Genomic DNA, 15,466 nt, shown 5'->3' on the forward strand with positions numbered 1-15,466 from the left:
ACATCAGTAAAAGTTTATTTTTCTTCCTTTTAAATCATTCAACAAATATTTTCCACTCATTTTAATTTACTTGATTTTCTTTTCAGATGAGCTAACTGACTGTGGCAACATAATACAGAAAGCCATTCAAGAGAAGGGAATAAGAAGGAATGTAGTGATAATAGGGGACAGTATAGTGAGGGGGATTTTGCTAGAAAGGGTGGAGTCCAGACCCTATACTGTCTGCCCAATGTCAGCATTCAGGATATTTGCTTAGGGCTGGAGGGGAACCTGCAGTGAAATTGGGACAATCCAGCATCTTTGTCCATGTAGGTACCAACGACATAGGCAAGACCAAAAGGAAGTTCTGCAAAAGTCAGTATTTGGAGTAGACAGCAAATTAAGAAACAGAACCACAAAGGTCTATAATCTTGGCATTATTATCTGTGCCACATGCTTTTACTAGACAGCAAATCAGATTAGAGAGGTGAATGTGGCTCAAAAGACTAGCGTGGGAGAAGTGAGTTCTGGTTTATGGGGCTCTGGCATCAGTACTGAGGAACATGGAATCTATACTGTTGGGACTGTCTTTATCTGAACCATTCTGGGGCCAGTAAGGATTTAAAACTAGTGTGAACGAGGGATAAAATTGGGAAAGATATGGTAAGTCAAAGAGAACAGTATTAAAATGGGAACAGACTGTGACACAAGGGATACAGGGGAAATATCTGAGACAACTGATGGACGAGACTAGAATTTACAAAGAAGAGTAAACAGATAAAACTAAAGGTGTCAATCTAAATAGATATAGCAGTTGAAAACAACAGACGAATTGAAGAGACAAATAGAAATCAATACATTTGATTTGGTTGCCATTGAGGAGTCAGAACTGCAGGATTTGAACCTCATTCTAAAGGACGTGGAACATTTAGGAGCGACAGGAAACCAAGAAAAGGTGGGGGAGTGGCTATGCTAGCTAATTGTTGTAAGTACAATAGAGAGGGAAGGTCCAAGTACAGGAAATTCAGATGGGGAAACAGTTTGGGTAGATGATAAAGAAGCCCCTTTTGTGAGAGATGTTCAGGCAACCTAACAGTAACAACGCTGTAGGATGGAGCATAATGGAAGGAATTACGAAAGCTTCTTAAAAAGGCACATGATAATCCGGGGATCTTAATCTATATATATAGACTGGAAGGATCAGATGGACGAAAGTGGCCTCGATGAGTAAATATTTTCAGCATAGTTTCTTAAAACAGCTTGCTCTGAAATCTAATCAGAGAACAGTCCATACTAGACATGGTATCAATTAATGATTTCATAGTGAAGGCTCTCTTAGTGACAATAATATGATTGCATTATATTCAGTTTAAGGGAGAGAGGAGTTGTTCAAGATAATTTTTAAATATTTTAAAAAGGACAATTATGAAGACATGAAAGGAGAGTTAGCTAAAGTGATTAGGCAAATTTGGTTAAAGGATAGGTTAATAGAGATGCAATGGCAGCTATTTCTGAATAAACGAAAGAAGTGCATTCTAATGAGTAAGAAAAATTCCAGGCGATGAATACACCATCCATGTTAAAAATAGAATTGAATTTAAAAGCAAAAATATAATTATGCAAAATGACGGAAAAATGAATAAGGGAAAAGTTAAAGCATGAGGAAAAACTAGCCAGTAATATAAAAATAGACAGTAAGAGTTTCAATAAGTATTCAACAAAGAATTGAGATGGGTTGATAGAACGTGAAAATGGAGAATTAATAATGGAAAATGAAGGAAATGGCAGTTGAATTGACCACATATTTTGCATCAGCCTTCACTGTTGAGGATTTAAGTAACACTCCATAACAGCAACATATCAGGAAATGGAAAACAGGGATAAACTCCAGAAAATCTCAATCGCCAGGGAAATGGCACTGAGTAAATTGTGGGAGCTATGAGCTGATTGGATCTGGGTCCTCATGGACTCAATCCTAGTATCTTAAAGAAATCACGAGTGAGATGCACTGATTTAATTTTCTAGAACTGACTTGATTCTGGGAAAGTCCCAGTAGTTTGGAAGACAGTGAATGCTTTACTTACAAGACAAAAGGCAGGAAACTACAGTTCAGTTAATTAAGATCTGTCACAGGCAAAATATTAGAAACCTATTACTAAAGAAGCCAGAATCGTGGAATCCCTGTAGTGTGGAAGCAGGTCATTCAGCTGATTGCGTCTACACCAACCCGCTGAAGAGCATCCCACCCAGACTCACTTCTGTACTGAATCCTGTAATTCTGCATTTCCCATGGCTAATCCACCTCGCCTGCACATCCCTCGATACTATGGGCAATTTAGCATGGCCAATCCACCTAACTTGCACATCTTCGGACTGTGGGAGGAAACCAGAGCACCAGGAGGAAATGTATAAAATCCTGAAAGATCTTGAGAGTGTAGATATGGAGTCGATGTTTCCTTTCATTGAAAAATCTAGAACAAGGGTCATTGTTTACATATCTGAGTCATCCATTTGAAAGTGACATGAAGAAAAGATGGTTTTTCTCAGAGTTTCGAGCCTTTAAAACTCTCTTCCTGAAAAGATACTGGAAACAGAGATCTGGAATATTTTTGAGGCAGAGGTTTTGTATTCTTGTTAAGCAAGGGGAAGATTGATTGACCAGACACAGACAAGAATGAGGATTTGAGGTTACAATCAGATCGCTCATGATCTTCCTGAATGACAGCAGGCCTGAGAGGGTGAATAGCCCACTCTTATCCCTAATTTGTATGACATCTGTTTTTTTTCCCTCAGTAACTATTGCTCATCCTGTAATTTAGTGACAATTTTAGATTGTGGAGTTTAGTCACCTTTTGGCCAGCTGGGTTAATTTCCTGATAAATGTAAAAGAATCAGTTTGTGTTTTATGTCTTTTTTTCTTCTCTGTAACCAGCTCAGAATTAGCAAATTTAGTTTACAAAAAAGGCGCTCTCTTTGAATGCGCAGCCTCTAGTTTGGTCCCAGGGGCCGGCTAAGTTTATCACACTGACAGCTACAATGTGGAAGAGAGAGTTGTCTCTTCATTTCACTGGGTCTTTGCATCGTGATATTTTCAATAGCCCTGTTTATCATAACAGAAGTATTTGGACAGCTAGGTGCAAGTGTTTATGTTCCACACAAGCATCTTCCCACTTAATTTCATATCATTCAATCAATATCCCATTCTAGACCTTTCTGCCTCACTGTTATCCTGTTGTATCTGTGATTTTTAACCCAATCACTCCTTGGTTGAGCGAGTTTCATGTTCTGATCAGTCGCTTGGTTATAGGAATTTCCTCTGAATTCATGATTGGTTTTATGAGTGAGCACCTTATACTTATGGCCCTCACCCCCGGGGTTTTGACTTCCTCTGCTTGTGAAAATGTTTTCTGTATGTTACCTTACCTTATCCAATTCTTTCTTAATCTTAATGTCTGTCAAATCACCTTCAGTCTTCAATTTGCTGGACAAAAGAACCTCAGTCTCTGCATCTTTTTGTGATGGTTCAATCTTCCTTCATCCCTTCTCCAGTACCTTTTCTTTTTAATAAAACACAGATTAATGTACATGATATGTTTGGGTATCACTTAAACAAGGCTCGTCATAAGATTTTGGGATTTTTCCTGAGCCACAAGACCGGAAGTGAACTACAGTAGTTGAATATGATATTTACCATTTAGAAATCGTATTGTCTTGAAAGATCTGATTGTCATTTCAATTCACCCTCAATGTTGGAGTCCCATGCAGGTCTAGAAATCTTAGTGTCCCTTTGAAAAAGTCCTAATGGCTGAGGTGGTTCTTTGATCTTATTTGAAGCAGTCTGTAGTAATGGTGGGCCCATTTTTGTGTGTTCATCTGTTGATGCCTCCTATCCTGTGCACATATTGATGTCTTGATTAAATTCTCCCTTACAGTTTGCTGATGGTGTCTACTTGGTGCTCCTTATGGGACTCGTTGGGAACTATTTTATACCTTTGCACAACTTCTTTCTCACCCCAGACAGCTTTGAACACAAGGTAAATATTTATTTTGTCTTTATTATGAAAAAGAAACCAAAAGAACCTGACTCTAGATTGACAAGAGGGTGAATTTGTTTTTGTTCTTGCTGGACAAAGAAGATTTGGAATAGTGGTCCACACCTGAGCCACTTCCTGTTTATCATGTAGCTCTGAAAGTGCCCTAGTCCAACCAAAACCTAAATGCTTGTTGCCTTATGCTCAATGCCTGATTGAGCTGACATCTTTTAAGAAAGTAAGAAATTGGAACAGGAACAGGAGCAGGAACATTCAGCCCATCAAGTCTACTCCACCATTTAATAAGATAACAATTGATCTTCTCTCCCTGAACTCCATTTCTCTACTTGATCACAAAATCCTTTGATTTTCTTAATGCCCAAAAATTTACAAACCACATCCTTGAAGGGAGAGGACTTGATCGGAGCTTGGCATTCACAGCAAATGTTCAACTCTGGGTTCACCAAGCCGTGCTCTGATTCTATTGGAGAGGAACATTAAACGCATACTCTGAATCGTGGAGCGTGACAGTGGGGAAGGGAGAAAATCGCAATTGACTTTGAGAACCTGCAGCCTGAAATTTATTCCAGCTGTTACCACTCATGAGTCTCAGTATTAGAGAGAGCTAATGTTTCATAACTGTATGCTAGGTGTATGGTTTGGATTGAAATGGAGCACATGTAAAACACATTATAAGATGAACTTTTTTCACTTTCTAATCCAGAACCCACACCATCCTTAATTTGTTTCAAAAGCACTTTAAAACAGTCTGAAGAGCTGAGGCTAATGATATTCACAGGACTGAAATTAAACCCAGTGGGCTAAAGCTTGTTTGTTTCTTGTCCTTTTTCTCACTCTCTCCAATAGGTCCATAATGTGTCCTTTGCATTTGAGCTGATGCAGGATGGAGGTTTGGAGAAACCGAAGCCTCGATCGGAAGGTATGTATGAGTTGTTTCCAGCACATTGCAAATCTATATTCCATACACATCATATTATCTCTGTAAACCTTTCTCTCTATTCAATCTAGTTTATAATTATAAATCTGTAATTCTCTCAAAATTAAACAATTGGCAAAAGAAACAGAAGAAAGGGATAAGAAGTAAGGTGGTGCAGCCATTTGGAATTCTGTGTCTACAAGAGAAGCAGATTCAATAAGGAATTGCATATATAATTGAAGGGAGAGAATTCCCAGATTAATGAGGAAAGAGCAAGGAATGGGACTAATTTGATGGTGTTTCAAAGAGCCATTATAGGTACAATGGAATAAATGTGACCTTGCTGTTCTATACTGTATTATTCCATCATGTTAGGTGACTGTTAAAGCAATTCAACTGCCCATTAGTTCTCTCACTGTATGTTTCTGGGGCTGGATGGCTGGCTTGTGATGCAAAGTGATACCAACAGCATGGATTAAATTCCTGCATCAGCTAAGGTTACCATGCAAGACTCTGCACGGTCTCTCCCTTCACCTGAGACGTGGTGACCATCAGTGCTTGGAGACAGCAAGAACTACAGATGCTGGAGTCAGGGTCGATACAGTGTGGAGCTGGAGGAACACAGCAGGTCAGGCAGCATCAGAGGAGCAGGAAAGTCAACGTTTCAGGGTTACACCCTTCATCAGGACAGGTATTCCTCCAGCTCCACACAGTATTGACCCTGACCGACAATCCTTGCTGTCTACCTCCTACAAGAGGACAGCCCTGTAGCCCTTAGAACAATGGCGACTTTATCTTTATATTTCTGGGTCTTGTTCGGGCTCAATAAATTTGGTTACATTTTGAGGATGTGAGATGGGTGTAGTGTACCAGTGTGATCAGAACCAAGAGCTTAGGAAGCAATCTTGAGAGGGGCCATACTGGTCAAAGGGAGTTATGATTGACCCAAGTTAATAAGTCTGTCTGTTTCTAAAGGTGGAATGATACAGTATAGAATAGAAAGACCACATTTATTTCACTGTAGCTATCATGTCTCTTTGAAAGACCATCCGATTTGGCATTTATTGAGATCATGGAGAAGCTTGACATACATCTTTTTGCTTATTCCTATATCTTCCTTTTTGCTTGCTTTTTCTGTGCTCTATACCCAGCACCACAGTAGTTGCCATTCCCTGCCTTGAAAGAAGGAACTCCACCCCTTTCGACACACATGCCAGTGCAGCTCTGCACCCTAAGTCTGTGCCTTTTGAATCCCAACATCAGTATCTACTCAAGGCAATTGGAGTTTAGATAACAAATGCCAGCCTTGCCCAAATCTTGAAAGTAAATTTAAGAAAAAAAGTGCAGAGGTCAGTACTTCACAGATACTGCCTCAGTGCCCATCGGATTAAGCTGAAACGTATCAGAAATCTTGTGAATCTCTCTTCGAACAATATTGAAAGGTGAGCTGAGGAACTTGGTAAAATCAGAATGAAGTGTTGGTTTGTTCATGCATTCAGGGCTCATATAAATCAGGAGTCAAATCTAATCGATATGTACAGTAAGATCTGCCCTTGATAGTATCTAGGACATACAGTAAACATAGAAAAGAGCGAGAGTATTCAAAAGGCCTGACAACACGTGTAGAGAGAGAGAAGCAGGATTTATCGTCCAGATTTTCTGAGGTTTGGCAATTTCCAGCAGCTTGCTACTTCTCTCCCTTTTTATGACATGATCGAGAGCCACATTTTGGACGTGAGATTCTGCTCAGGGCTTCCTCACTAGAGCCTCTCTTCCATTTTGATAGTTCTTTTGTAGTTCAGCACTGTCAGGGGACGGCAAACCATACGCACTTTTCACAGCACTCAGCTGGCGTATTTTGCAAGCTAAAGGTCGCGACGGCCGCTTTGCCAACTGCTGTCAAGTGCGTGGGGTAAGTCTGACGTTAGGCTGCTAGAAAGGAAGGATGCTGAGGGTAGATCACCAGATGAGCAGGGATTAGGGTGCCAGGTCAATATGGCATAGCTAGGCAGGGATTAGGATACCAAATGGGTAATGGGGTCGGGCACGAGATGGTCAGGATGCCAAATATGTAAAGTGCCATATGAACAGAGGTAGGATGCCAAGTGGGAAGGCTGCAGTGTGGCAAGGTAGGTGATGCAGCATTTAGGGTAGGTCAGTCAGCGGGTGACGTTTGTGTGGAGTTGGCAGTGGGAGCATAGTGGTGACAGCCCTAACAGCAGGGAAAGGGGTTTTGCGTGAGGGGTATAGGAGTCATTAGCAGTTTAAGGGAGAGCTATATTTGGGGGTATATGAGGTAAGTATGGAGTCTGTTCAGTAGTTACTCAGGAGTCAGACTATGTATTTGATAGTCTAGCCTTTTCCAAGTAACTATTCTGTTTAATTTCGGAACCCTCTGAAGTCTCCAGTTTAAATGGAGACCTTTAGAAGGTTCCAGGTATAGAGGAATTGTCCAGCATAAAACTCGATTTCCCAAAGAAACCTTTCTCATTGTACAGTGATGGGGATTCTGCAGGGTCCCTGTGCTCAACTCCGAGCGACACTTGAATAATGATTATCTGGCCAGGGAAAAATCCATGCCAATGTTTCAATTTAGTGACCCTTGCTTGGTATTTGATCAACTTCCCTACAATCTTGGGGTTGTCCTCCTGGTGTGGCTTCACATGTCTCATGTTGGCCTCACCCATGGCCTCTGGACTGACACTGCTCCTTCTCCTCCTAATTCACCCTTGGTGGGACCTGTCAGACCCATGTCAATGAAACAACTCCAGTTATCTCTTCTCTAGCTGTTCCTGTTCCTAGGTCTCCTGCAGACCTAGCACCTCCCAGAGCAACGGCTGGCACTGCTGGGCCTGAAATACATTAAACCTTCTGATTGGCCTGCAGCTGTTAGGAATCTTGATTTCCAAACAACCCAAGAACCCTAGTGATAGACAGCAGACAGACTGATGGGCAATTAATCCTTTCGTGGCTACAACAGGGTTTCTGCTGGCCTCTGTTTATTTAAATTTAATCCAAAGCTTCCACCCCTGCCGCACTGGGGTAATGATTGAAGGAGAATTGCTTAGTCCATGAGCAGTACCATCAGTTCTAAAATTCCTTTTGCACAATAACCAAGATAAATGGCTTGGAGCTGCAATGGAGGCAGATTTGACTGGGCTTTCAAAGGGGCATTGGAATTTAATTGCAATTAAATTGGGCACTTAATTGAAACGGCATGCAGGGATATGGGGAAAAGGCAAGAGATTGGCATTAAGTAACAAATTCAAATTCCGCCATCTGCCAATGCAAATCCCAAATTTGCATTCAATAAATATCTAGAATTAAGAATCTAATGATGACCGTGAATCCATTATCAATTATCAGAAGAACCCATCTGGTTTACTAATGCCCTTCTGGGAACGATACTGCCATCCTTACCTGGTCTGGCCTACATGTGACTCCAGACCCACAGCAATGTGGCTGACTCTGAACTGCCCTCTGGGCAGTTAGGGATGGGCAATTAACACTGCCTAGCCAGCGATGCCCTTGTCCCATGAATGAATAAAGGATTAACAGAAGCAGTACAGGCATAATGTGTTGAATGGCCTCTTTCAGCACCATAACCATTCTATGATAAACGGAGAATACAGATATTTGTTCCACATGGAAGCCTTCTGATCCAGAGCAAATTACACAATTATTTTGGTGCAGGAAATAATTGTGAAATGTCTAAGCAGAGATTTAACTGTGGTGTTTACAATGAAATAGCGTTTCTTGCAACAGGAGGGTCAGTAACCAGAGGATTTTCATTTAAGATAACTGACTGTAGAGGCAAGATAAAGTGACTTCCTTCCACACAGTGAGTTGCTGTGATCTGGAAATGCACTGCCTCAAAGTATGTTAGAAACAGATTCGTAAATAACTTTAGGAAGGAAATTGAGTAAATATTTGAAGAGAAAAAATATCTAGGACTATGGGGAAAGAACATGGGAATGATACTAACTGGATCGCTCTTTCGCAGGGCTAGCATACACACAATAGCTGCTGCGCTGTACAGTTCTGAGATTTTGCCTATAGCAATAAACTCGTGTCAAAAGCAATGCATTGTCTCTTCCAGATATCGTGAACTGTGACTTGAAGTCTACCCTGCGTGTACTCTACAACCTGTTTACCAAGTACAGGAATGTAGACTAACCTGAGGGCAGGTGGTTCTCTCCAGGAACCTGAATACTATGCTGTCATAGCAACACCAACTTCATTTCCAGGAGCCCTCTTCCAGCAGTGGGCTGAACAGCTAATCACTCTCATCTTGTAATATTCAAACCGTGGTATTTCAAGATTCTTTGTCGGTTACAAGATTGCTAGTCCTTTATAAATATATACACACACACACACACACACACACACACACACACACACACACACACACACACACACACAGTACCTAGTGAAAAGCACTTGAACTACAAAAACTAGAATCAAATTGGACTCAGCGAACACCAGTACGTTGAAGGTTAAGATCCTGATGAGAAATAAAATTCAATTAATGTGGAATCTGACATTGGAGGTTTTTGAAAATGCCTCTGATACAAATACCAAAGAGCTGTTGATGCACTGAAGAGTTTCCCAGATCCAATTTGACAGCCAATATTTCAAAATTGCCATTATCCAGTGAAATCAAAGTTACATTGTGTGTTTAATGTTATTATTGATCTTTTGTGTATACATCAATTGGGACGGAATTCTTGGATATTGAGGAACGTCAGAAATAGCAGGAGAAGACAATTCAGCCCTTCGAGCCTGTTTCACAGTTTAATACAATCATGGCTAATCTCAGCATGGTTTCATCTCCAGGAAGAAAGTACCCACATCAAAATTAACCTACTCTTGGTCTTCAAGAGCTAATCAGATTGTTTCCCTGTGTAATGTTACAAAAATCTTAAATGTAGAGATTCTACAATGAACATGTGGATAGTTTGAACATTCATTGATATTAAACTTTATTTAATTTATATTCTGCTGCAATACAAAGTCGTGGTGGCTTTGTCCTTACAGAACTGGCTCTTGTCATGAATTCAAGTCCCACCAATATAAGGTGAAAACTGAATTCAATAAATTTGGTGTCTGGTTACAAGAAAGAAAAGTGACCATTAAATATGTTGTTTTGACATTTTAAAAAAAAACAACTGTTAATGTCCCTCAGAAAGAGGAACCTGACACCCTCACCCAGTGAGGTCTGGGCATGACTACAATCTCAAATAACAGATTGACCCTCTGAAGTGGCCTAGCAACCCAATTAAAATTAAAATTCTGGAAATCTGAAATAAAAACACAAAATAGTGTAAAAACTAAGCTGGTCTGACAGCACCTGTGGAAAGCGAAATATAGAGTTAACATGTCTATCACTATGACTCCTCTTCAGAACCCCTTCCACCTGGATTACTGTGTGCAGTTTTGATCTCACATGAGAGGCACATATTTACCTTGCAGGGATGTGCAACAACAAAAAAATGACTCGACAAGTTCCTGGACAATGGGCTTTTCCTATGAAGAGAGCTTGTGTCCAGTTCAGAATTTCCTGAAGTTTAGGAGAATGAGAACCAATCTCATTCAATCATTTTTAAAAAAATCTCCGGAAATTGACAAAATAGATTCAGTGAGGCTGTTTGTCTGGTTTGGAATGATAGAACATGGGGTCACAAACTCAGAATAAGGAGTCGTCCATTTAGTATGGTACGAGAGATTTCTTCATTTTAAAGGATTGGAATCTTTGGAGTTTCTAACCTGGAAAGCTTTGGATGCTGAAATGATATTCAAGGTGGAGGTTTTTGGATACAAAGGTAATTAAAGAATTTAGAGAGAGTGTTCAGGTAGAATCACAAGCATGTTATAAAATATTGAGTAAGGTGAAATATCTTTTCATAAATTTCAGTTATTCTTGCATTAGTAGTCATCAAATTAGGAGCGGGAGTAGGTAATTTGGCCCTTTGAGCCTGCTCTGCCGTTGAACATGATCGTGGCTGATCTTATCCTGGTCTCAGCTCCACTTTCCTGCCTGCTCCCCGTAGCCCTTTCACCACTCTTATCATCAGAAACATATTTGAATCTGTTGATTGATTCTGCCTCCACTGCACTCTGGAACTACTTCTGAGAGAAGTAGTTTCTCCTCCTCTCTGTATCTTGTTCCGCAAGGGAGGACATCTGTTCAACGTCCACCTTATCGATCCCTTTAGGCATTTTATACATCTCAATCATATCCCTCATTCTTTTGAACTCCAGTGAGTACAAGCGCAAGCTATTCAACTCCTCATATGACAGCCCTTTCATCCATGGATCAGCCTGGTAAATCTCCAACACATCCATCCTCAAGTAAGGATGCCAAAACTGGACACAGTACCCCAGATGTGGTCTCAACCATGCCTTAAATAATTTGTAACAATGCCTCTTTACTTTCATAATCCACTCCTGGTGCAATAAATACCAAAATTCTGTTTGCCTTTTTTTATTACATGCTGCACCAGCATACCCACCTTCTGCGAATACTGCACAAGGATACCCAGATCCCTTTGCACTGATGCACTTTGAATCTACTTCCCGTTTAAATAATAATTCACTGTTTTATTTTTCCAGCCAAAATGGACAACCTCACACTTATCCACATTAAACTCCATCTGCCAGACTCTGGCTCATTCTCCTAGTCTATCAATATTCATCTGTAAACTCTATCTCCTCATCACAGCCTGCTTTCCCATCTATTTTTGTGTCGTCCATGAATTTTGCTGTTACCCCTCTGTCCCTGCTTGCAGTTCTATTTATATCTGAAATCCAAAACATCTGAATCTCAAGATCAATATTTGTTCAACTCCATTTGTATAAAATTTTAATGTAATTTACAAAAGAACCAGAATGGAGATGGGCCAAAAATGTTTTTGTGTTGTGGCATCACTTTAAATGGCAGTATAAGTAGATTCAATGACAATGTTCAAAAGGGAATGGGATTTATCTTTGGAGGTAGACCATCTGACATGAAAATAAACCATTTGGTCTCTGCTGATATCGATGTTCCAAAAATCCCTTCTTCATCTACTCCTGCTCCTTTTTCTCTAACTACATTTACTCAGTTTATCCTTAGATAAATAGTGTGGATGCATTTTGACCTTGTCATATGGTATGAATTTCAACATTTCTAGCAACGGAATAATTTGCAGGGCTATGGGTGACTCTTTCCCTGCTTTAAGTTTTACTGGACTTGAAATTCCAAACGTGTCAGATTTTTATCATGCTCTATTAAAATAGTTTGTGTGTAGATTTTTCAGAGTCTCTCTGCCTCTGCCCAAAAGAAAATTCAGCAAAGTCCAGATAAAACATTGAAATAAATGGAGCGAATTGTTAATGCACAAAGCTTTTCCTTCATTGATCTCCTGATGGTCCCAAAGCAGTCAGGCCTAACCACCAGCATCAAGGCAGGCTGTGTCCTCTCCGTGTCTCAATATTCAACATTTAGTTAAAAATCTTGGGCTTTGCAATGATGTGAAATGTAATTTTTTTTAAATTTGCCATTAAAGATAGAAAAAATAAAATCCACAAAGTCATGGCTATTGGTCAGAGACAATAGGGTTAATGAGAGTGAGGTTGAGGTGGGGAGAGACTGGAGCTGTAACTATTGTTGACAAGCGATGGATATTTTAAGAGGGCTCAATCTGTTTTTTATTTGTAAGACAAAGTACTGTTCCTTTTTTGTCTCTTTACGAGGAGTTGATCCAGGGCACAAATAACTGAATTTAATCCTGCTTCAGATATTATGACAGTACAATATATTAAATGGCAGCTGCTGTACAGGAAACACAATCAGGATATCACCCTAATAATTCCAGCAAGTAAATTGCACTTGTCCAGAAAGACAGTGATAGACTCTGGAATCTTCCAAGACTCCTCCATTCCATTTTATTTTTGCAGCCGCTTCTCTCTGAAGTTGGATGTGGACAGTGTATCTCTGTTTCAGCTACATATTATTTGAAAGACATTTTTCAAACCCATTTTAATAACACAAACAAGCCTCTGATTTGATAATTATGGTGTATTAGAGCTTAACACAACATTATTCAGCACTTATGAGAAAGCTGGGTCATTGACAATAATGTAGAATAATGAATGGCTTGAAGGGAGTTGTAACGTAATTGAGAGTTTGAGATGACATTGTAAACCATGAGAGTGAAACATGGCAAGTTTTATATGAGACATCTGATCTGGAGATTGCGTTTGTGCTGTGGGCACCTGCAGGAAGGATGAAGCGGGGAGATAGAATGAGAGTGGGGGAGATGCAGGATTTATGCTCTTTGTCTGTCTCTGTGTATTTTCTGTCTCTTTCTATGACTGTTGCTTACCTGCTCTCTCTGTCTTCTTTCTCTCCTCTCTCTCCCTCTCCCTCTTTGTCTCTTAACTGGGTTCTGCATTGTGATTTAATAATGGTCTCGTTTATGTTTTCACAAAATGTATTTATTAATGTGCATTGGCCATGATAGACCAGGGTTTTGTTCTGAATTTCAAAGAAGAAGGCACTTGAGATGGGACATAAGGGGATAATGAGATGCTCCGAAGTTACCCTTCTCGCTGCCACTCCATTCTTTCATACTTGCAAAGACAGTAAGTTAAAGTTTGAGTACGAACTCCAGAATCCAGTTTTAAATTCCCTTTAGTCAATGTGGTACAATATTAGTTTCCTTTTAAACTGTTCAAGAATGTCATTAGTCTTATACTTCTGTGTTAACCATGTAGTCACTGCACAGTGCAAACAGCATACCCCATGTTCAATGACAACAGCCAGCCCATAGCACAGGCTAATGTAGGTAAGCATATGTATGATACCCAACATCGCCTGAGTAACAGTATGCTGGGTTGCTAGGCTATTTCTTGCAATTAGATGTTAGCTTTGGATTTTTAATATATTATAATAATCTTGTTAACATAACTTTTTTTTCCCCACAATGGACACAAACAGAATTAAATTTAGATCAAAGGAGTTTTTATGCATTCAACCTTATTCCAAATTGTGCTGTTGCTTTATTGTCAATTCTGACTGTGTGGATGCATATATCACTTGCTTCTCTCATCACAGCATTGAATAGAAGCATCAGATTAAGCAGTCTTTCATGTGGTGATGTTAATATTTGAAGCATTTACTACATATTCCTACACAGGCAAAAGAACATTGTTATTGTGGTATGATCATGTAAAAAATGAAAAGAAATTCTGAATAGGTTGTAAATTGTACCCTTAATATCTGAACTTCTGAATGCTGGAATGAAATCTAATATGAGACACAAGTGAAAACTCCAAAGCATTCTTCCCTTCTGATAGTTATGCATCACCTGATGCACAGCTATGCATAAGTCTATGGTCTCTTCACAATGACATTGCACCAGAATGTGGTTCAGGAACTGAAGGCAAAGCTGTTACAAAGTTTAGTAAATTTCCTGCATTTACTAATAAAGTTCGTTCATTGTTTTATTTTTGCGTTAGTGATAATTCAATTGTTATTATGTCATTTTGCATTCTGAGTTTGATTTTTCTGGCTTGTGTTTCTGCCTTGGTCTCCAATCCGTAGAACTGATCTCTCTGAACTTTGTCTCTATATCTCTTTCACCTCCTTTAAAACACTCATGAAGTCTAATTATTTGACTATGCTTTAGGTAACCTGTGCTTTCAGTTACAGGTTGTCTTTGGTTAGCTTGATGGTTACGTTACTGAAAATCACCACATTAAACAACACAGAGTGAGTCTTTGAGGAAGAAACCAAAAAGATTGATGAGGATAGAGTGATAGATGTTGTTTACATAGACTTTACTAAAGCCTTTGAAAAGGTTCTGCATGGTAGACTACTTAGTAAAGTTAGATCACATGGGATTCAGGGTGAGTTTGCCAGTTGGATATAAAATTGGCTTGACAGTAGGAGACAGAGGCTGGTGGTGGAGGGTTGCTTTTCAGACTGGAGGCCTATGACCAGCTATGTTCGACAAGGATCTGTACTGGGTCCACTTTTGTTTGTCATTTATATAAACGATTTAGAATGTGAATATAGGAAGCATGGTTAGTAAGTTTGTGGATGACACAACAATTAGTGGTATGATGGGCAGTGAAGAAGGCTAGCTAAGATTCCAAAGTGATTTTGATCAATTGAATCAATGGGCTGAGAAGTGGGAGATGGAGTTTGATTTGGAGAAATGCGAGGGATTGCATTTTGGTAAAACAAGTACGGGGAGGACCTATTACAATTCATGGTAGGGTTCTGGATAGTGTTGTAGAACAGAGACCTGGGGTTCAGGTATAGAGTTCTTTAAAATTTTGCAGCACAGATAGACAGTGTGGTTAAGAAAGCATTTAGCACACTTGCTGTCATTGCTCAGATCAATGAGTATAGGAGTTGGGATGTCATGTTGAGGCTGTACAGGACGTTGGTGAGGCTTCTTCTGGAGTACTGAGTGTGTTCTGGTCACCCTGGTACAGAAAGAATATTATTAAATTGGACAGGGTTCAGAAA

At 39.8% G+C, this 15,466-nt stretch overlaps 1 protein-coding gene across 1 annotated transcript in view; it reads left to right on the plus strand.

Moving 5' to 3' along the window:
* parvaa (parvin, alpha a) overlaps positions 1-14,436 on the plus strand; it is a 99,327-nt gene extending 84,891 nt beyond the window's left edge. Inside the window, exons 11-13 of the mRNA XM_048545593.2 lie at positions 3,912-4,013; positions 4,878-4,950; positions 9,047-14,436. Coding sequence (XP_048401550.1) covers positions 3,912-4,013; positions 4,878-4,950; positions 9,047-9,123 — 252 coding nt within the window. The 3' untranslated portion in view covers positions 9,124-14,436. The remainder of the gene's footprint in view (positions 1-3,911; positions 4,014-4,877; positions 4,951-9,046) is intronic.
* The last annotated feature ends 1,030 nt before the right edge of the window (positions 14,437-15,466 follow it).

This window comes from Stegostoma tigrinum, chromosome 17 (genome assembly GCF_030684315.1).
Source record: "Stegostoma tigrinum isolate sSteTig4 chromosome 17, sSteTig4.hap1, whole genome shotgun sequence".
In the NCBI taxonomy this organism is placed as follows: Eukaryota; Metazoa; Chordata; class Chondrichthyes; order Orectolobiformes; family Stegostomatidae; genus Stegostoma; species Stegostoma tigrinum.